A 24170-nucleotide genomic window follows, 5' to 3' on the forward strand; every position below is an offset into this window, starting at 1 on the left:
TGGATCAAACATGACACCATTACAGCAGTGTATTAGTAAGAATAAGTTGAAGAAAGAGAGAAGGACCACTACTGAATAGATCAGTTCATGGCGTTCAGTTGATTGATGCGCGTTAGTTATCCCTTATATTGACAAGGACCAGGAAAACTGTTCAACATTCAGTGGCTTGGCTACCGATGGTTTGACCGTAGACCAACAAAACTTTATTGACCATGCAAAGCTTAGGCACATATTTAAGAGGAGATTTTTGGGATTGTATGCAGTGTTTGTTTATCTTAAACTCTAGTACTGCATGCAAGAAGCCAGCTCCTGACTAAATGACACAATGACGTGTTGAAAAACGCTCAAATAGCCGTAGTCCATTTGATTCCTGAAATACCTAGGCTGATATACGGCGAGAGACTGCCTGAACTAAGCCTATTCTTCCTGTCTTATAGAAGGACTAGAAGTGGCTTGATTACAGTCTGTATCCGTATATGTTTTTGTTTTTTACCTTCCAAAACGAAGAATTTACAAGGATTCACCTAGGAGGTCCACCAGACCAAAACAGCTCAGCTCAGTGGACAAGCAATTACTTGTCAACATTCGCGTCGAACATACATAGAACGTACAATTTCAGCCTGCGGTTGAGGTACCACCTGTCTTGGCGGTCAATATAAAGTTGGATAAACTGATACATTGATCGCCGGGACCAACTAAAGCCATCCAAATTCCCATCATTTCCAAGCCGAAAGTGAGAGTTCGTTCCAGTCTTTAGTATTCATTAGTAACGACAAGATGAAAAATCGACCTATATTAAACATTCCAATTCGTAGCACTGCGATGATCCGATTTCACTTCAAGTATATCAAATAAGGTGCTCATATTGTGTGTTCTGGTATAGAATTCCAGTAACTCACTACTCGGTGCTACAAATGAAACTTCACACGTGAATGATTTGTTCCTTAGACTGTCATGTCGGATGATCAGTCCTAGGTGGGAGGAAAAGATTAGACGTATTATTGCCAGTAAACGGTAACAGTATTAGGTAATCCCTGACCTGCAATAAGATAACGGAAATAGATTGAGGCATCTCAGCCTATCCCCATGAGATCGTCCAGAGGGACCTAAAATTTTGGTTCCTAGCAGTTGAACTCGTTCTAGCATATCCGCTTCAAATTTGAAGCTAAGACTCACTGCTTGAAGCCCATATTCCAACTGCAGACGTCAGGTATAATACCACAACTATTCCTTTTTCCAAGTAATGAAGTGATTTACGAGAGCCGATGAAGCCCAGCAGAGGCACTGGAAGCAGACGTAGCGGTAACTGCAAAGATACTCCACATTCTCTTCAGCACGATTTGGGATGAAGAATAAGGACCAACAGACTGGAAAGAAGGACACCTGATCAAGATATCAAAGAAAAGCGATCTCAGCAAGTATGAGAACTACAGAGGCATCACTCTCCTATCAATACCAGGAAAAGTCTTCAACAGGGTATAGTTAAACAGAATAAAGGACACAGTAGACGCCCAAAGTCGAGATCAACAGGCTGGATTCCGTAGGGATCGATCGTGTGCAGACCAAATTGCAACACTACGGATCATTGTGGAACAATCAGCTGAGTGGAATTCATGACGCTTCATAAACTTCATTGACTACGAGTAAGCATTTGATAGCGTAGACAGGACAACACTATGGAAGCTTCTTTGACACCACAGCATGCCTGAGAAAATAGTCGATATCATACAAAATTCCTATGATGAATCAAACTATAAAATCGTGCATGGAGGACAACTGACAGACTCGTTTGAAGTAAAGACCGATGTCAGACAAGGTTGCTTACTATCACCCTTTCTCTTTCTGCTGGTGATCGACTGGATCATGAAGACGTCAACATCTGAATGGAAGCACGGGATACAGTGGACATCTAGGATGCAGTTGGACGATCTAGACTTCACGGATGATCTGACTCTTCTATCGCAAACGCAAAAACAAATGCGGGCGAAGACGACCAGTATGTTGCCTCAAGTAGTGCCGTCCCACTGTCGTGTAACTAATTATCACATTGTCTTAGCGAATGAGTGTTTATTCAGATTAAAATAATTCTTCTGAATGAGCTGTTTATAGAACTTCCAAGAAATCAGATGCTGTAAGCTACGAGTCGGAGTATTACTCAATAGAAACGTTCTTAAATTTAAGCGTTCACTTGACGTCAACTGTTGTCTTGTCTTTCTGTGCAAAGATGGTCGTGCACGGTCTTAATAGAGGTGACATTCAGCTCACCATTTACTGCACAGACGCGAAATCCAGATTCACAATGGCAATATTTCGACCTGAAGGATAAATTCATTTGAAGTAAAGTATACATAGGTGACCGACGTCGTCTTCTTTGTCTAGGTTGTGGTAGTGAGTTAGAAGTTGTATGCTCTTCGGAAGAATGATGATCACTATCATCATCTACATCCTGAACGCAAGCATCTGACTCTGACGAACTGCGTTTACGTCCATATGCACAGACATATCTCACGTAAAAATACTTTAGAGTTGGGTTATCACTGTTCTTTTTACATACTGACATAACGCGCTTAGTATTTGTATACTACAAAAAAATTACTAACCATAGAAGTCATATTACCTTATGTATTTCCTTCAAACAGGTCTGAGAATTGTTCCAACTTGTAAAACGTCGAGATAACATAACATCAACGAAGATTCGTCCTACATCATGCATCATCACGATGGCATCGTCTTCGTTACTTGAAGGATGGACGTTATTAAACATGGTGTGGTTGAACTCAATTCAAATCTAAAACTGTCTTGATTTGACCGCTTCTGAAAAGCTTCACGGATTGTCGATGTGACGCACCAATCATCATGGGACAGTTTGACCTTCAAGTACTCACAACCTCCTCAAGTGGCCGATACACCTGAAACGTTGCCGAGTCTGTCTGTGTACTTATGTTCGTTGCTCAGATTTTGACGTTGATATTAAACAGTTAGATAATAAAAAAATAGGTAATCACACGAAAGTCTATCAAAAACGTGTGTAATCCATATTTAGCGTGCGAACAATACCGGTATTTAAGAGGTGAAGTGGGACACGAACCTGCGGATTCGTTCAAAGTGGTAGTCTGTCTACGCGGTTTTTCAATACTTTATTTATACCCACAGTTTTAAATTCACTTTTTGTACCGTACAAAGTTAAGGGTTATTCCACTTAAAATTTTCAAAACAAAGTAGATGCATATGTCGTCCTTGTGATCTGTACATATGAATGGTGGAGTCTTTAAAAAGTAAAATTGATGAGGTGGAACTCTTATTGTCCATGTTTTCTGAAGATGAAATTAAGCTAGGAGACAAAAAAAGCTATTTAAATATCAAACGTCATGCAGAATTGAATGTTATTCCTGAAAAGACAGATGTCGATTTCGTAGTCAAGGTAAGCTCTGGACTACTTAGTTCACAACCCTAACGAAAATCTCATTGTAAACTCGCACGAAATTCGTATTTTATGATTGTTTATCAAAATCTTCGAAACACGTTTTAACCGTAACTAAAGTTTTTGTTCAGTTCCTAAATTATTATGAATTTAATACTTGGTGATACAAACATTCAAATAATTTCATAGCTGCTTCTCAGATTTAGAGCTCATTACACCTACTTCTGTCATAAACATTGTTTAACGTTATTAATGTTATGCACAATCAGTGTACTTCACAGGTTGTTGCTTCAGGACTGGTCTGCGTCAACACCTGAAATAAAGATAGGGAGTGGAGCGGACGAACGTGTTGACAACTTCACTTATCTTGGAAGTCCGATCACCATAATAGGTTGGTGTCTGACAAAATCTCTACATGGATTCGAAAAGCTCGTTTAGTTTCTGCCAACTTACGTCATCTATTGCGAAGGCGAGATATTCGTATATCAATTAAGAGACAAGTATATTGTGCGGAAGTTCATTCTGTTCTACTTTACGGCTGCGAAACATGATTATTAAAAGTAGAAAATACTTGTATTCTACTAGTATTTGATCACAGATGTCTTAGAAATATTGCTCACATCTGCTGGGATCACCGGGTAAGTAATAGTGAGGTTAGACACTGGGTATTAGGTAATGATGGTAAATCAGTTGGTGAGGTTGTGAATCTTCATCGACTGAGATGGTTGGGTCACGTGTTACGTATGCCTGAACACCGATTACCAAGATGCGCAATGCTAACTAGTGTTGGGGATGGTTGGAAGAAAGTTAGGGGCAGCCAAACCAAAACGTGATATCAGTGCTTGAAGTCATTAACTCCTAGTCTGAGCCATGTTGGTAGATGCAGACTACTTGGTCGAGGTCCGCGTGACTATCGTAACCAATGGTTGGAGACTGTGTGTGACATGGCTCAGAATCGATCACAATGGCGTCGGTGTATACACTCTCTGTCTTTCCTAAAACTATGAGATTAAAATCTCTTCATATCTGTCTTTCTATGAACTAATTCCTTCTTCCTGTACTATGCCCTTATATGCAATCCTTGTTTTATGTATTGCCACCACTAAATTAACTACTATGGATTCTGTGTTCATCTTGTTGTGCTAAAGGGGTATGGCAACTTGGATCGATGCCATATATGTGCCTGGTCCTATGTTGTAGCTGACTGACTGACATATACTTCATATTCAAAGCATGACTCTTCTGTTTAAACTTGGATTGTGCATTAGAATTTCATAAAGAAACAGTCCAGTTTAAAATTCGTTTATTTTACTGAACCTACTAATTTGAATAAAAGTTTATTTATTCACTTATTTGTTCCACACTCCTATCTATATCAGCTTAAAAAGAAAGTAGAATTATCAGTTGTCCTACCCGATGGTTACCCTTCATGGAATACACATCATCCTGTTAAGCCACTAATTACTCTACGTTTTTTATCCGATAATTCAATCCTTGGCATAAATATACGTGAGTTATCCTCACGTTTTTATCATTGGTTTGATAAAATCGCAAATACTGGTGAACCAATCTTACTAGCATGCATAGACTGGCTTCAAAATGAGTTATTTAATGAATTACTAGTAACTAATGAAAGTGTAACATCTCTCTCAACCAATTCAATTTTGAGTAACAATGAGAAAATTGTTTGTTTATGGATTATTAGCCATCACATTCGAAGTCCAATAAAAAGGCGTCTGATTTTGGAATGGTCAAAAGAATTAGAACTAACCGGCTGTTGTATGCCTGGGCGACCAGGCTTAGTAATTGTAGAGGGTGAAGAAACCAAGGTTAGTGATTCATTATGTCCTTCTTGTTGGATTATTTGTAAATACGTGTGTTAATTAATAGAACGATTCTCTTCTATAGTATATTTATTTATTTACTTAAACATAAACGTTGGTACAAGGAGGCACCGAATAGATACGTGCTACGAAAACCATTAGATTTATGTGAGAGCTGGGATGCTACCCTGGTGCTCCAACCGAAGAGGGTGGATTTCTTAGGGGTTCACACCCCGAGCCTCTGACCTAAAGGTCCAATCCACAAGGCAGTGGAGCAACGTCAGGAGATGAAGTCCCATGGTGCCCGGTGACCAACAGTTGGTTCATACGCCGTTTGTTTCCGTAGGATCCTGAAGCCCATGTACACATTGGTTTGGTATCAGGGTTTTCCAACTACCTTAGGTGGATTTCCGTATCCACCGACCACGTTAGAGCGCCGGACATTCGATTTTCGTCCTCTCGATTTCGCAAACAACACCTCTGTCGCGAGAAGGCAGTGAGTAGAACTTCTGTCAGTGGCTGTATCCACGTGGCTACTTGAAAGCATTTCTCCTATAGTAGACTGTTTCTGATGGTATCCGGTCAACGGACATTGAGTATTTTGCACAGATAATTGTTTATAAATACTTGTACCGTCTTGATGACAGTTGTAGTAATTCTCCATGTCTCAGCTCCATGCAGTAGAACTGTCTTGACGTTCGTATTGAAGATTCTAATTTTGATAGTGGTTGGTAGTTGTTTTGAGTTCCATCTGTTCTTGGACAGTAGGAATGCTGGCTTTACTTTGCCGATCCTTACCTTTACGCCTGCATCGGATCCTCCTTGTTCATCGATGATGCTGACTAGGTACGTGAAAGTTTCCACCTCTTCCAGAGTTTCTACATAAAGTGTGATTGGGTTGGTGGTCTCTGTGTTGCATTTGAAGATGTTGCTTTTTCCCTTGTGTACTTTGGAGCCTACTGCTGTAGAGGCATCTGTTAGACTGATTGTATTGACCTTCATTTGCTGATGTATATAGGATAGAGGGACTAGTTGGTCTGTGAAGTCCGAATAATCTAGTTTCATGCAAGCTATCGATTGCGTCCCATGCTTCACCTGAGATGTGGAGGTTTCCATAATTCAGCCGACCACCAGAAGAAATAGAAAGGAGGAGAGTAAGCAGTTTTGTTTGACCCCGGTCCTCACTTGGAATGAGTCTGTTGGCTGTCCTCCATCCATGACTTTGCAGTGTAGTCCTTCGTATGAATTCCGGATGATGTTGACGTTCCTTCTCGGGTACACTGTAATGTTGGAGAAGGTTCCGTAAAGTTCTCCTATCCACGTTGTCAAAGGCTTTCTCATAGTGAAGGAAGTTGATGTGTGGTGGCGAATTCCATTTAATGAATTGTTCAACAATAATCCGTAATGTGGCGATTTGGTCTATGCGCAACCTACGCTTCTAGAATCCAGTTTGTTGTTTTCGATGTTGAGCATCTACTGAATCTTTCATCTCGTTCAACAACACTGTTTGTAACCCTGGGATCTAAATCATAGATGATAACAGTTCATGATGAAGAGCTTGATTATAGTTTCTAATCCTATAGCCTAAACCTAACCACTAACATGCACTTCCTGTCTGAACTCGTAATATTAAGCTTTTCTATCCTATTGTGAGAATTCACATGAAAAGGTTCATTATTTACGCCAAAATCCCTTATGTCTTATAATTTCATCCCATTTTTATTATAAGATGTTTCATGACTAAACACTTTTCTAATTGGATCAAAATAGTTGTCTGTGTTGTCCATATACTTTATCTCTGCCGCTCACTGCTTTGACCATTAATCTATTGGACATGTCCTAAAAGCAAGATATATATATATATATATATGCCCCCAAATGCCCTGGTATGGCCGAGAGTGGGGTGGGCCCACCCTCCCTCTCGAAATGCTCGCACACGGCCACGCGTATACAGCCTCTGCCAGGGAAGTCCTACTCACTGCGTTCTCGTGGCGGGGGTGTTGTTTACGAAATTGAGAGGACGAAAAGTGAATATCCGGCGCTTTAACCGGATTCCATACCAATGGTGCACATGGGCTCCAGTATCCCGCGGGAACTAATGGCGTATGAACCAATCGTTGGTCACCGGCTTCCATGGGACTGCATCTCCTCACGATGCTCCATTGCCTTGTGGGTCAGACCTTTAGGTCAAAGGCTCGGGGTGTGGCCCCCTAAGAAAACCACCTGGTTCGGTTTGAGCACCCGGGCAGTATCACGGCCCTCACACAGATCTAATGATTTATGTGGCGCGTATCTACTTGGTGCCTCTTTGTGCCAATGTTTATGTGTTTAAATAATAATTATGTATATGCTTTTACAGCGATCAATCAAACATAGCAACGAAAATATGTCATGTAAAAAGCAGTATATTTTTATGAACTATTTAGTGTCGGAGTCCTCGTTATTCATATAGAAAAACAGAAATTATATGTGCTGAAAGCACCTCTCCAACCTGTTTTATTACCATTGACTGAACATCGAAAGGTTTTTAATTATTTTGTTGATTTTAAAAAATTGCCATGCAGTCTTTGCCCTTACCATATTGTCAAACTCAAATTAATCTATTCGTGTTTCTATACACTTAAAACATTTCATTTTTAAAATTGATTGTACCGCTTTACTCAATTCAATCCCGTAATTACTAGTCTCTGTCTGATTACTATGAAATTACTGGTTAATTTTCGACTCAACTTTTAAATAGGAATTACAATTATATACATCTACTCATTTGTATTGCTATGTTTTATCAGCGGTAATTATAAAAATACATGCATGCGACTATACATTCATGATAATAAAATCTCCAAAAAAGACGTCCTGCCTTAATTATGTTCTTGTTTTCATAATTCAATGAGTGTCCACTATGCGACATTATGTGAGCTTCCAATTTGGCGTAATCACCTATCATCTACAATATATATACCAGGAAGGCTGGCATGTGAGAACACTTTGTGGTGCATATTAAAAAACATCTTGAGCATTCAGACGCTTTCCATAAGATTGGTAAGCAAAGTGCATAATATCGAATGCTGCTGTCTCAGACATCAGAAGTGATCTCACTGTTTCAAATCCTACCTCCGTTAACCTGCGCATCCAAGAATTACTGTCGTACCTCCGGGAATCGCACTCGTGATTGTGATGCACATTCCCAACGAACAACAGTCCAGTAACCTTCAATAAACTTACAAAAGATGAAGGCCGGACATTGAGCGTACATGGAAGTCCTTCATGAAAAAATATGACAACACTAATCAAATTACCTCTGTCTAATCGGTTGTGAGGAACCGCTATGTGTTCTACGGCCATTTCTCCAACATACAAATTTTATATACGGCTTCTGATCTCGATGGAAATGAGAATTTCTCACCGCATAATGGTAGTACGTAGCTCTTTCATAAGTTCTGATGGCGCTCTTTAGGGCTTCAAGTGATTGAAACGCTACGAGATAAAATGTATTCAAGAATACATTATCTGTTTCTGTGACAACGAGAGAAACGATCGAGCTTGTACTTTGTACGTTAGTATCGCCCATAATTTGAAGAAAAGATGCTCCGTCGACAAGTATTGACATTTTATATCAATTTTAAGAAACAAACAACCAATTATAACGAATTTAAAACTAACCATTTAATTGGACGAAACAGGATGAAAAAAATGGAAAATCAGATAATATAAAAATACAAAAATGGCCGTGCGTTTAATGAGTTTCTAGTGAATGTGTAGGTCATTTTAAAACTTGGAATAGTTTTTACTTTGGTTCAAGTTACCACGTTTTCTTAAACAACATCAAGAAAATAACTTGGAAGATAAACAATATGAATCGTTGAAATGATATGAAAAAGAAAAGTATAAATATCACCTATTGTTTGATATCATTTTACTTCAACTTCTAACTAAAAATATACCTTGTTTCTTTACTCAGAGTTGTGTCTCATAAAACTGTCTTACTGCCTTGTGGACAAGATATTTTACTGAAAATCGGGGATTGATATTTTACAAAAATCACATACTTCTATATGGATACATGGATTTCATTATGTCTTTTTCTACTAACTGTTGTGACTTTCAACCTAGCTAATTATCACGTAACTTGTTCGCCAATCAGAATACGACTTATATAGTCTTAGCACTGTGCCAAACCAATGACGTATCGACCGGTATGAGTAGCCTAGCGTTTTTATCGGTTATTTCCCTTCTAGCGTGCCAGATGAGTCTAGAACACCCATACCAGCTTCCATTATACGAATCATTTATTTCAAACATACAAGCCAAACAAACCGCATCACACCATAAAATAGGAAATAACATTTGTACAAGATCAAACCAAAAAGTGGCTGTGATCGTGTGAGACTGTAATTCATAAAGTAGACATAACTTAAGAACAGTAAATCGTATAATAATAGTTTATAGGTCAAAATAAAGCTTATAATAAAAGGAATATGAATATACATGATCTCGTTACTGAATAGTTATAAATATATAATCAATCGTTTTATAGATAAATTCGCCTGAATTCCTAAAAATTTAATTTTATATCATTTTATGGCCTATAACTTATTCTTTCTTCATATTTTTCTAATTTTAATCTTTGAATTATTCAGTAGATCATCTCCGTCGAAAGTTCCGTAGAAGGACTTGACACACATGACATTGATCACCACCCAGTGATCAGTCAATCGTGATAACATCTCAGTCCTACATGAGGTCGGTCACGGCCCGGATAGCCTAACGGTACCGTCTCTGACTGCGAAGCTGGGTGACACAGGATCGAATCCGTCAGGAAGCACTAGTTCCCTCAAGATTACAGGTACACCTTGCTGACGAGTGCCAAGTAGCACGAAACCCGGGTCCAGGTTTTCCTGTTGACTACCTCCAACCACCATCTAATCTCAACATAGTGCATGCAATGTCGAGTCACCTAGACTAGTGGCCACATTGTAACTTGATCAATAGCATTCGATCTGCACTAGGAAGAACTTGACACACATAACATTGATCACCACTCAGTGGTCAATCAATTGTGAAAGTTCTGTAGTATTTGAACAGTTAATTTTTTAAAAGATTATTGTCATTCACTGTGTCATTTATCATGATATAGGTCGTTTCTTGATATATTTGGTACGGCTAAATATTTTCTGAGTCAAAAATAATTAAAGTACTAATTATTTTGAACTATCAACTGATCTATTGCGTTTGAATGTCTAGTATTTATGAAGAAAATTATCTTTTCATCTAAAGAGCTTACAGTCTTTTTTTCATATAATGTAAACTAATATTTAAGTGATATTGTTTTATATATTTATTGTATATAATTTTATTAGGCGGATGAATATTGGAGAAGACTACGAAATTTACAATGGAAACATATACAACTTCGAGAAAAAGAAATACTTGGTATAGGTTTATATAGAATTCGTCGTTTTCAAGATGGATTTCATGAACTTACATTATCTCAACAAAGTTGGTTTTCATGGCTTCATAAACATGGTGTTACATCAGAAGAGTATAGACATGTTTTCGGAATTCCTGGTCGATTGCCTCAAAATGAACAACAATAGTAATGGATCAGGAATTAGTGATTAAATCATTTGAAATTCAATCAATAGGTTGTAGGTTCGAACAAGGCCCCACCCATTTCAAATTCAAGATTCCATTAGTACACAAATAATGTGACTCAAATCCAACTACAGAAACTTGTAGTTGGTCAATGAATTAGAAATAAATAGAACGTGTAACCTGGTCAGTCAGTTGAATTTGTTACCTGAAAATAACGGAACAAACATTTGTATTGTATAGTGACTTGCATATAGCCTTCAATATTTACAAAACGTAAAATGTAAATGTAATAATACTATTTTTTATATATAAGCTGCCCTTTCAACTTGTAACTTACTGATAATCTATTCACTTTGTACTACTGGTGCACAGGATCAAATGAAATGTAGTCAATTAGTTAAGCCTTTCGTACCATCCGAACTTTACCTTTGACCGAATTCTATCATCGGTGTAGGGTTGTGGAGATTGTTGTGCTTTTATTGAGATCATGAATCGATCAATGTCAGACTGCCATTAAAAACCTGAAAGCACTGGATGGCCGTCTCGTCCTAGCATGAGGCTTCTCAGCAATGCATAACTTCAATCAATCCACGATATTGCGCGACTGTATTCGATTGTCTTTAGTGGGTAACTGCCTCACACCCGACAGAGTTAAACTCCCAGAGTTACCTATCGAAGCTAGCCACTAATGGGCACATAATAATTATCAGTATAAGGTTGTGGAGGTTGTTGAGTTTTAGTCGAGATCATGAAATGGATTCTACAAGTCATATTAGTAATAAGTTCACTATCTCAAGTAATTTGGGATAGTGTTTGTTAATACAGTTTCACTATCTAAAAGTGAGTTGATAAGCATGTAAACTGTCAGTAGTTTTATGTCGTTTCTCATCCAGTCAACTTAATATCCGACATTCTGTACCGTAAAGTCGAGTTGTACGGGAAAACTCAACGTGGTTTGATATACAGTAAAAGAGAACTAGATGATTAGAACATGACTTTGACATAGTTTTCGCCTGGCAAAGTAAAAGCGTTTAACGACGTACTTCGTGCTTTTGCACACTTGGGAATAATCCCTTAACTATATCTCAGCTTTTATATTCTGGTAAATGCTTTTTTCAGAAATAACAAATAATATCGTTTCCATATGGTATAGATGTTACTGATACTTACTTACTTGGGCCTGTAACCCCACCAGGATTCTCCATCTAAATCTGTCCTAACAATCCTTTCCAATTGTTCCCAGTTGCTATTCACTTTTTTTATGTCTGCTCCCAATTCTTGGCGCAGTGTGTTCTTTGGCCGTCCTCTTTTCCATTTCCTTTCAGGATTCCAAGTTGGCGATTGCCTCGTGATAAAGTTTGGTGATTTCCGTAATATGTGTCCTATCCACCTCCGTCGTCTTTCCCCTATTTCCTCTTCAGCTGAAAGTTGATCTGTTCTCTCGTATAGTAGACTGTCTCTGATGGTATCCGGTCAACGGACATTGAGTATTTTGCACAGATAATTGTTTATAAATACTTGTACCGTCTTGATGACAGTTGTAGTAATTCTCCATGTCTCAGCTCCATGCAGTAGAACTGTCTTGACGTTCGTATTGAAGATTCTAATTTTGATAGTGGTTGGTAGTTGTTTTGAGTTCCATCTGTTCTTGGACAGTAGGAATGCTGGCTTTACTTTGCCGATCCTTACCTTTACGCCTGCATCGGATCCTCCTTGTTCATCGATGATGCTGACTAGGTACGTGAAAGTTTCCACCTCTTCCAGAGTTTCTACATAAAGTGTGATTGGGTTGGTGGTCTCTGTGTTGCATTTGAAGATGTTGCTTTTTCCCTTGTGTACTTTGGAGCCTACTGCTGTAGAGGCATCTGTTAGACTGATTGTATTGACCTTCATTTCCTGATGTATATAGGATAGAGGGACTAGTTGGTCTGTGAAGTCCGAATAATCTAGTTTCATGCAAGCTATCGATTGCGTCCCATGCTTCACCTGAGATGTGGAGGTTTCCATAATTCAGCCGACCACCAGAAGAAATAGAAAGGAGGAGAGTAAGCAGTTTTGTTTGACCCCGGTCCTCACTTGGAATGAGTCTGTTGGCTGTCCTCCATCCATGACTTTGCAGTGTAGTCCTTCGTATGAATTCCGGATGATGTTGACGTTCCTTCTCGGGTACACTGTAATGTTGGAGAAGGTTCCGTAAGGTTCTCCTATCCACGTTGTCAAAGGCTTTCTCATAGTGAAGGAAGTTGATGTGTGGTGGCGAATTCCATTTAATGAATTGTTCAACAATAATCCGTAATGTGGCGATTTGGTCTATGCGCAACCTACGCTTCTAGAATCCAGTTTGTTGTTTTCGATGTTGAGCACCTACTGAATCCTTCACCCGGTTCAGCAACATTGTCGAAAATTTTTCCTGGTAGTGACGGTAGTGTTATGCCTTTGTGGTTCTCACACTTACTGAGATCTTTCTTTGGTATATTGATGAGATATCCTTCTTTCCAGTCCATCGGCAATTGTTTCTCCTCCAAAATCTCCTTGATTAGAACGTGGGACATGTCTGTAGTTGCTTCTATGTCTCTTTTCATTACGTCGGCTGGTATATTTTCGGGTTCTGCTGCTGTACCTCTCTTGAATTGTTTGATGGCCACTTTGATTTATTGGTGCAGTGACTACTGTAGGAAGGTCTGTGCGCGCTGCCTCGACTTCCGGTAGGTTCAATGGAGCTGGCCTATTCAAGAGTCCGTCAAATTGTTCTACTCATATGTTCCTGAGTCTCAGTGATTGGGTTCCCTCTTCGTCTTTGATTAGTCGCTCTGATTTACTATGTTTCTCTGATAGTCTTTTCGCTATATTATATGGTTGTCTCATATTTCTTTCTGTTGCAGCTGTCTCCGCTGTCATTACTACGTCTTACACGTATTTCTGCTTGTCGTCTCTAATGCTCCTCTTTACTTGCTTGTTTGCTTCTGTGTATCCAGCTTGTGCCTTGACTTTCTGTTATTGTTCGGCCGTTGTTTATTGCTGTCTTCCCGTTCTTCCCCAAATGCCCTGGTACGGCCGAGAGTGGGGAGAGTCCGCTCTCCCTCTCGAAATGCTCTCACACGGCCACGCGTATATAGCCTCTGCTAGGGAAGTCCTACTCACTGCCTTCTCGTGGCGGGGGTGTTGTTTACGAAAATGAGAGGACGAAAAGCGAATGTCCGGCGCTTTAACCGGATTCCAAACCAATGGTGCACATGGGCTGGCTCCAGTATCCTGCGGGAACAAATGGCGTATGGACCAATTGTTGGTCACCGACCACCATGGGACTGCATCTCCTTACGATGCTCCATTGCCTTGTGGATCAGACCTTTAGGTCAAAGGCTCGGGGTGTGGCCCCCTAAGAAAACCACCTGGTTCGGTTTGGGCACCCGGGCATTATCACAGCCCTCACACATATCGTATGAGATTTGTGTGGCGCATATGTATTTGGTGCCTCTTTGTACCATTATCTATGTGCCCAGAACCTCCTGACACGTTGGAGTTAATGCTTCATTGATCGTTTTCCAGTTGTCCTCTATAGTAGTTTCCTTTTGAAGTAGATCTTGTGAAACGTGGAATCTGTTTCTGAGAGCTATATTGAATTCGTTGAGCTTGTCAGTATCTCGAAGGAAGGCTGTATTGAACCTTTGTACTGCTGTCTGTCTAGTTGTCTAATGCTTCTCCAGCCTCAGATCAATCTTGGCAACCACCAGCTGGTGATATGAAGCTAGTCAGCTCCTCACCTGGTTCTCAGTTCTTCAAATGACTTTCTGAACATTTTATTGGTACAAATATGATATATCTTGTTCTTGGTGGTGTGGTCCGGTGAGATCCATATAGCTTTGTGTGGGAATATTATGCCGCCTATAACCATTTTGTTGAATGCACATAAATTTGCAAACCTGTCACCATTCACGTTCCTTTCTCCCAATCAGTCCATGTCGTCAAATGATAACCTCATACCCGTTGTTGTCCATTCCGACTTTGGCGTTTAAGTCTCTCAAAAGGATTGTCAGGTCTTTTTCTGAACAATTCTCTATGATCGATTGCAGCCTCACATAAAGCTGATCTTCATCGTCGTTGCTATCATTACTGGATGTATAGTACTGAATAACAGTGATTGTGATTCCCTCCTTCATTGTTTTGAAAGATGCTTTGATGATTCTAGATCCATGATATTTCCATTCTATAAGTGCATTACATGCTTATTTGGACAGCATCATAGCAACTCTCTGAGTGTGTGGAGCATTTTTTCTTCGTGACAGCAGCATATCTCCCGTATCTAACTTTCACTGTCCAGATTGGACCCAATGGGTTACGAGGACAGCCGAGTTGTATCTCCTCATTCCCGTTGTTATTTAACTGGTCATTCCGGTCTTCCACATTGTCCGGACGTTCCACGTACCTATAAAAATTGTTGCTCTTGTTAGAAGGGGTATCAGTGTCATGAATTCCGAATTTCGGCTTTCACCATGTGACGGAGGGCAGAGTTTACATTGGTTATTCTGGTTCGCGTTTTGTTTTAGCAAGATTGTTTTCTATGAGATGGGGTTACTGGCTCCATGCCAAACCATCCTCCTTTACACGAACTCAGGACCGTCAGTAACTCTAGAAGAACTACAAGTGGAGTTAGATGTTACTGATACACAGGTGTTATACTAGATTTCATATGAAATATATTGGGTTGGATATTTTAGCTATGGGACTTAGGTAGTAGAATAGCTTTGCAGCTAGGGCGGACGTTTTTAAGCTGAGTGGTTTAATAGTTGAGGCTTCAAAGTGGTAAATTTTTCTCAGTGATTGACTTACTAATAAATCTGACACTGTAAAAAAGTATGACTGAAGTTGAATAGTACAAAATGGCCATGCTCTAATTTAATTTCTAAATGATATCGGAATGTTGTTGCCCAAGGAAAGAATGTCTAACAGTTCAACACTCTGGTCTTCAATATTAAGGACCACGCTTTGACTGCGGATTCTCCATAAAACATTATGCAATCTGCAGTTTCATATGAATTTTCTTTGGTCCGTGAATTTTTGTACTTTGTATTTCAGATATTTGCATTACTGATTTCACACGTACTCGCGAATTCATAAATCTAAATGTACGTATAAGTGCGGAAAATTTTTCAAGGAACTGGGCTTCTAATGAGTAGATTAAAGGTACGAACCCCGCTACATATTCATCTGCTTTTGCAAGTTTGAAACGACACTGACCAAAAACTATACCTGGGCGAATATTCGAGGTTGGGGTATTTATCAAATGGCAGAAATACATTTGGGTGTTAGTAACTAAGTAAGGGTCACCTCTAACAATTCAAAATTTTACTTATTACAGCTGTGTGCTTGGTCCAGTATGCTTAGTGCAAAGTGCGGTTTTTCTTTCGTAAGGTTGTATAGAAATGGATTAGGACCATCCACAGATCCCATCGGGCGGGATAGCTTGTTCTGTTCTCCTTTTAGGGCGTATCTCTCGGTTTTCTTTCAGACGACATAGAAACCCTGAGGGATGCATGCCTACAGCTAATGATCTGTTGCTTACAAGGTATTGCTCGTGGAGCATTTGACGACAGGCATGTGACCGATAGACGTAGGCATTTCAACTAAACGGCCGGACGGGTGGTCTCTTTAAGCATATTCAGTCATGTCGACAGTCGTATTTAATGGACCACAATACTTTTCAAGGTGAGATGTAATGTTGCAATCATTTCTCTTGTGGCTTTTGTTCTGTTTAGTCAGTATAATTGTAGTCCAGTGTGAAATTTCGTACATCAGGCTGGTACACTGCATTGCATTTTCTAATGGGATAAGATATATTGGGTCGTTGCGGTCACTAAGCAGTTCGAAGCTGTTGTCTAAGTACAAGAGGATAGAAAGTTTGGAGCCATATCGTATCCCTATTCGAGAGATTCATTTTGTGAGCCTATCTAATAGGTTGTTGAGATGATCAGTTCTGATTAGCCGGTGCATTAGGGGTCCATATAATATTACCACTACATTGAAGTCTCGATTACTCTTCATATCGCACCATAATGTATATCAACGAAGTTATTTTCAGGGCTCCGAGATACGATTTAATATTCAGTGTAACAATATATCAAGCACACTTTTGAAACAACTAGAGATTTTCGTGTTGGAATTCACCATCGAATATGTATCGTTGTAAATCAGGGTTCTATTCAGTCCAATCCCACTGGTCGTTCATCTTTACTAGCTCACTAAAATCAGGAGTAGCCGAAACCGTCGCTATTGAATCTCGCACGAACACTCTTTGAAGTGGGTCATCAATTATGGTTGTTCATCACCAATAATTACTGATGAATGTTTATTTTAGAATGGAGGATTTTATGCTCCAACTTCAAATAACCGCCTTCCACACATATATATAGTTTATTGGTAGACCTTTATAGATCAGTAAAGGCTGCCTTTTCAGCCGCTGATACATTGCAATCAATCGCCGAGCATCCACTCATTCTCCATTACATTGATAGTCTACTTAAATATGACGCTAAGTTCAATATAGTTATTTTACCACATGTCACCACATTTCGCCTTTTATGATCATAGATCACAAAGTTGAACTTAACTCGTGCTGGATCATAAGTCATAAATTACCTGACTTGCAGTCGCGATATGATCACCTGGACCTGCTCTGAAACGACTGATTATTTTTAAATTCATCCTGGTGTGTAATGAAATCGACTTGACGGGTTTTAACGTGCCATACCAACATATTGAGGCTGATAATGACGTAAGATTGTTCTATCTTATGTAACCTATTTTTTCCTAAATCTATTAACATTATGTAGTTAGTGCTTACATTGTCCGCATATTTTTCAGTCAGCTGCCGTTGACGAAAGTATCCCACTTATCGCGAATAGTCGTAGTTATTGTTTTTTGGATTACAACAATTTTAATCATATTCACATCGAATGACCGTTGATTGAGACAAACAAGCCCACTAGTAACTATATCGCAACAACATGACTGAACATAGTTTCTAGACGCCCTTGATTGGCTTTAATCGATACCGAGGGATGAAGCTGAAATATTTATATCCTGCCCATACTGTGTCAACTATTAGCGTTAAAGCAACATAGAAAAAAGTCGAATATGAAAGTATTTCAGATAAGTATATTTACACATGCAGCCTAACAGACACGAGGGGAGGGGCGAATATGACTTTCGGCGACAATTATAGCTTATCCTGGGAATAATGAATGACTTCGTCTTTATATAAACTGAATAATGTAATAATCACTTTTGGTAATGACAGACACACAAGGTAATTAGAAATAAGATCGCACATGAATGTAATTAACGGGGTGTTATATCCGAACGAATAATTAAAGCTTGGTAACTGCCAGGAATAATTGTGGTGGACCAGACAATATATAAACGCAAAAGGTATCAACAAAGTTAATAACAATCAATAGTAATATTAATATATACAAGTTAAATGTTACAAATACAATAATAATTAAGGACGTTACTTAAATTGCCCAAACGTTGCGTGTTCTAATTAAGTCCAGTAATGTAAATCCACAATTATAAATGCTTGATGACTCTGAGCAGGTTGGTGAACTCTCTAGCGATATAGTCCAACGTAGGATGTGATATATTCCGATTATAGTCTATAAATGTAGATAGTATTTGATTTAGACTTCCATTAACTCAATCACAAATGAAGATAGAACGAGGAATGCGTGAGTAGTAATGTATTTGTTAACCAGCACGAATATGTCACGCTATGTAGTAGCTCAACGGAAAGTGTCTTCAAGGTCATTGACTAAAACAACATGTACAGTCATTTAATGATAAATGTACATACAGTGAAAAATTGACAAACAAATACAAATAATATTAAAAACTATTTACAAAATAAGCTTGTCAGTCATATCTCCACATAGCTCCCCCCAGAGTGTCCGGAGGTAACACTGGTTACAATAACAATAAGAAAAATTTTATACAAAAAAAAATAATATTTACAATAATAACCAATTAACAATGTGGAGATGCGTATGACATGTACGTTAATAATATACAGTGTGTTATTGCGTGAAAATAGCGGTGATGTGGCATAGCATAACAAACAAAAGTAATGAGAATACCGTCATTTAAAATCTTGGTTTGCTAACAATGATAATAATGTACAGAACTGTTACTGAACCCAAAAAAAAATGAACTGCTTATTTTTTTTTGTGTGTGTACAACAAATGAATAATTAAATAGAGTTTACTCGTTTATTATTGTAACAAATTTTTTTTATAAAAAAATGTGACAAAACGAATAATTGTGGGGGAAAAAATATGGTTAATTATGTACACTGTAAAAAAAAAGAAAAGAAACCATAGATTTTGTTGGGAAAAATCAGGTGAGTATAATGGTATAGTACATCAGTAATTGTTTGTTTAGATTTTTTTTTATTCGGCGAAATGTACATAGCGTTTGGGCTTTTTTACAGCTCTGCCTGAGCGCGTTAAGCAAGTAGGTTTGATACTCAGTTTTTCTTCCATGTCTGCTGTAGTGGTGATTGCTGGACGGGGTTGGTTCAGTGAAGTAGTATGTTCTTTGTCGTGCTGTGCTTCGTAGAAAGCAGGCTTTATTCTATCGATAGCAATAGTCTCTTTCTTTCCACACTTGTTGATTATGAAGTGTTTGGTCGTTCTTTTAATTACTTGATATGGTCCTTCATAAGGTTGTTTCAATGGCTTTTTAACAGCATCAACTCGAACAAAGACAAATTTGCATGTTTCTAGATTTCTGTTGAGTTGTATTCGATTGTTATGTTCACGAGGCGGTATGGCTTTGATTCGTTGCATGGTTTGCAGCAGTTGGCTAGCAAAACGACTTGGGTCCGTTGGTGTTAAAGTGTTTGGGTCCACTAGTTGACCTGGTAATGTAAGGGTTGTACCGTAAACTAGCTCAGCGGCTGTACAACCTATATCTTCCTTTATAGTTGAACGGATACCCAGGAGTACAAGTGGTAATGCGTCACTCCATTTTGTCGTATCATCTTGTGCCATCAGCGAGCTTTTCAATTGGCGGTGAAATCTTTCGACCAAGCCGTTAGCTGCTGGGTGGTAGGCTGTTGTTTTGATGTGGTTCACGCCCAGAAGTCTTGTGAATTCCTGAAATAAGATAGACTGAAACTGGGGACCACGGTCGGTAGTGACGATAGAAGGTACTCCGTAATTCGCTATCCAACGGTCAAGGAATACGCCGGCTACTGTTTCTGCAGAAGTATCAGCAATAGGGCATGCTATGGCCCATCTTGTGAACCTGTCCACCGCAGTGAGAATGTGCGTGAATGAATTAGATGGTGGCAATGGACCAACTATGTCTAAGTGGATATGTTGAAAACGTTTTTCCGGCAGGGGATACTTGCCAACTGGACTGATCGTGTGCTTCTGAATCTTGCTGCGTTGACACTGTAGGCAGCTTCGCGTCCATCGTTTTATATCTGAATTGATTTTTGGCCACACAAAACGCTCAATAACCAATTTGATTGTGGCTCTGATTCCTGGGTGAGAAAGGTCATGCAGTTGGCGAAATACTTGTCGACGACATGCTAGAGGTACAAAAGGGCGATTGTTACCCGTTGAAACATCGCAAATGATAGATGCATTTGAGAAAGGGATGGGTACTGGTTTAAGGTTCAAGTTAGACTTCTCCTGGCAGACCTTCAAATCTGCATCGTCTATTTGTAGTTTTGCGATGGTTTCTAGATCGATGTCTTGTTTACGTAACAGGGTATTTACGTCCTTACGTGACAATGCGTCAGCTACGACGTTGGTATGTCCTTTGACAAATTGGATATCTGTCGTAAACTGGGAGATGTAATCCAGTTGTCGTGCTTCGCGAGGTGAATGTCGGTCGTACGATGTGTGGAATGAGTAACATAAAGGTTTGTGATCGGTCATGATGGTGAAAGTTCGTCCTTGTAGTAAGAAGTTAAAGTGTTTGACGGCTAAGTAGATAGCAAGTAACTCCCGTCCAAAAGTACTATAGCGTTCCTGGGCTGGTGACAGTCTTTTGGAGAAAAACGCTATGGTAGTAGTCATATTGTTTACCTGTTGTTGTAATACTGCCCCGACGGCTTTTTGAGATGCATCCGTACACAGAATTAAGTGGGTTGTGGGGTCAGTATTTAGATGTTGTAGCATGGTGGCATTAGCTATCATCGACTTTGCTTTTTCAAACGCTGTTTTGGCATCAAGAGATAGGTTGAATGTTTGATTCTTCTCTCTCTTCGTACCTTTTTTGTCGGCTTTCAACAGATCGGTTAATGGCTGTAATACTTCAGCACAACGTGATAAGAAGTGGCGATAAAAATTACACATACCGAGGAAGCGTCGTAATGACTTAACTGAGGTTGGTTCGGGGTAGTTAGTAATATCTTCAGCTTTCGTCTGAAGTGGTTTGATCCCTTGTGAGTCGATGTAATGTCCCAAAAACTCTAAGGCTGGGACTGCGAATATGCATTTCGAAGGATTGATGACGACACCATGTTTTTTAAAACGATCAAAAAGGATCTGGACATGTTGGATATGCTCTTCTAAAGATGAGCTTGCAATCAGAACATCGTCGATGTAGGCAAACACGAAATCAAGGCCTCTTGTTACGTTATCCATGAAGCGTTGGAATGTCTGCGCAGCGTTTTTTAATCCGAATGGCATCCTTAGAAACTCAAACAAACCAAAAGGTGTTATTATGGCTGTTTTCTCAATGTCTTCCGGTGCCATTGGAATTTGGTGATATGCTCGCACCAGGTCGAGCTTCGAAAAAATGCATTTACCGTGTAGGTTTAATGAAGAATCGTGTATATGCGGAATTGGGTACTTGTCGGGAATGGTTTGATTGTTTAATCGTCGATAGTCACCACACGGACGCCAATCTTGGTCCTTCTTTGGTACCATGTGTAACGGCGAGGCCCATGGGCTGTTGGATGGTCTGATAATACCAAGCTGCATCATATGTTCGAATTCTCTTTTGGCTACTTGCAACTTGCTTGGTGGTAGCCTCCTCGCCCTGGCGCTAATAGGTGGGCCGGTGGTAATGATGTGGTGTTGCACCTGATGTGGGTTACATTCCTTTTGATAATCTGATTTTGTGATGCACTCGTATTCTGACAGGATGTCGTTGAAAACGTTGTTCACAGGCTTCATTATTCGAACACCATGGATTTCGTTGTCGTTGGAGAGTGTACCATTTACCTGTAAACGTGTGTTTACGTCGATTAATCTCTTGTTGGTCATATCTACTAACAGGTTGTACGCACTAAGAAAATCGGCCCCGAGGATGGGTCGTTTGACTTGAGCAACTATGAATACCCATGTGAATTTTCTGCGGAGCCCGAGATCTAATATAAGTGACTGCTCACCGTACGTTTTGATAATTGATTCATTAGCCGCTACTAAGGACAATTTAGTGCTTGTCGTATGTTGTCTGCGTGAGAGATGGAGTGGGATGATGCTGATTTCTGCTCCAGTATCGACTAAGAAGTCTGAGCCAGAAATACGATCCCTGATGTGGAAGAGGCGGCTGACATGTTGGCCAGTAACAACTGCCGCTATTACTGTCTGGCCACTTCATTTCCCTGATGGTCTGGCTTGCTTGTCGTGAAGTTGCACGGTTTTGTGCAACGACGTGCTTTCTCACCATAATTCGAATGATACCAACAAATTCCGGCTGCCCGCTTAGGTGACCTAAGACGATATCTGGATACTGATCTCCTTCTGGACGTAGATCTGGGGCGTCGAGAATGGATGGTGGAAATAGTCGCCTGCAGTGATGCTAGCTGCTGTGTTAAGTGTGCCATTTGTTGCTGAATGTCAAGAGGAGGGTTCATAGCGTCTCTACTAGAGGGTTGTACTGCGTTAATTCCCCGACTATCGGGATATATTTCCATCATCTTATCAGCCATATCAGCTAAATCGTCAAGAGTGACAGAAGTTCCTGAAATACTGAGAATTTGTCTAACATTATGTGGTAACCTTCGTAACCACATTTGCTTGAGCAGCGTCTCGTATAATTTGTAGGAGCCTGCCAGTTGTCTCATATGTCTAAGCAACTGTGAAGGTCTTTTGTCCCCTAACTCGCATGCGGTGAGTAGTTGCTGTAAGCGTTTTTCATCAGACTGCGAAGTACGGTGGATTACTGAGGCTTTTATTTTGTCATAGGGGTCCGTCTCCGGTACGTTATCTATCAGGTCTCCGACTTCTGCTGCCACTTCTATGGGTAATGCTCCAACGATGTATGCATATTTTGTCGCTTGCGAGCGTATACCTCTCGACAAAAATAATGCCTCAACCTGTGCAAACCAGATCCTGGGATTATTAACACCGTACGTTGGTAATCTTAGTTCAGAAATAGCGTTGATTGAGTTTAAAACATTATCTTCTGGCTGTGATGAATGAAAGGGGTTGGTTGATGGGCTATCTATATCGATAAGTTTATTAGGAGAGTTCATAATGCCAAAAACAAAAAAAATGGTGTCGTGCCAATTATTAATAATAATAAATTATGTAGATATATGTAGTAAATGTCTATAAAAAAATAATCGAGGCTCACCAAATAATTGTGGTGGACCAGACAATATATAAACGCAAAAGGTATCAACAAAGTTAATAACAATCTGTAGCGTGGCGTCGAGTTGAGATTAACTATGAACACCGCTACCAAGAAACACGTGCCAAATAGATCAGAAGGCGTAAGAAGCTCGTTCCAAATGACTCCATAAAATCCCCGAGAAGCCAAATATCAGAAGGCAATTAATGGACCAAGTTGAGTTATATTTGCTGGCGATCTCGTGGCATCGAAAGGATACCGAGATCGTGCCAGGATACAACCTTGGTTACAGAAGGTAACCGAATTCGCGCGAAGTTACAATCGAAGTGTCAGTATAAGAATGGAAGCACAAAATGGCTATAATTAGCACAGTCAAACAAAAGCACATTAAAACAAACACTGGTACAGTTGGTTATAATAATAATTGTTTTTATTAAACCAGTCGTGTTCTCGTGATAAACGTGAGTCACTACAAATCAATAGTAATATTAATATATACAAGTTAAATGTTACAAATACAATAATAATTAAGGACGTTACTTAAATTGCCCAAACGTTGCGTGTTCTAATTAAGTCCAGTAATGTAAATCCACAATTATAAATGCTTGATGACTCTGAGCAGGTTGGTGAACTCTCTAGCGATATAGTCCAACGTAGGATGTGATATATTCCGATTATAGTCTATAAATGTAGATAGTATTTGATTTAGACTTCCATTAACTCAATCACAAATGAAGATAGAA

General features: G+C 39.5%; 1 protein-coding gene across 2 annotated transcripts; it reads left to right on the forward strand.

Annotated features, from left to right (window-relative positions):
- Window positions 1-2880: 2880 nt before the first annotated feature.
- RWDD2B_1 (RWD domain-containing protein 2B) lies at window positions 2881-11151 on the forward strand. 2 transcript variants are annotated; one of them, XM_012937683.2, is made up of 5 exons: window positions 2881-2997; window positions 3044-3108; window positions 3154-3421; window positions 4690-5250; window positions 10605-11151. In XM_012937683.2, the coding sequence occupies exons 3-5, from the start codon at window positions 3257-3259 to the stop codon at window positions 10839-10841; spliced, it is 963 nt and encodes a 320-aa protein (XP_012793137.1). In that variant the 5' UTR covers window positions 2881-2997; window positions 3044-3108; window positions 3154-3256; the 3' UTR covers window positions 10842-11151. The 2 variants fall into 2 exon arrangements, with proteins under 2 accessions (XP_012793137.1, XP_051069963.1); XM_051213944.1 differs by having other exon boundaries at window positions 2881-3421; window positions 4801-5250.
- The last annotated feature ends 13019 nt before the right edge of the window (window positions 11152-24170 follow it).

Source organism: Schistosoma haematobium, chromosome 3, assembly GCF_000699445.3.
Source record: "Schistosoma haematobium chromosome 3, whole genome shotgun sequence".
Classification (NCBI taxonomy): Eukaryota; Metazoa; Platyhelminthes; class Trematoda; order Strigeidida; family Schistosomatidae; genus Schistosoma; species Schistosoma haematobium.

Coding starts and splice junctions, on each gene's coding strand:
- RWDD2B_1 (XM_012937683.2), top strand. CDS start 3,257: ATGGTGGAGTCTTTAAAAAGTAAAATTGATGAGGTGGAACTCTTATTG. Junction 3,422..4,689: donor ATGTCGATTTCGTAGTCAAG/GTAAGCTCTGGA, acceptor ATTGTGCATTAG/AATTTCATAAAGAAACAGTC. Junction 5,251..10,604: donor TAGAGGGTGAAGAAACCAAG/GTTAGTGATTCA, acceptor TAATTTTATTAG/GCGGATGAATATTGGAGAAG.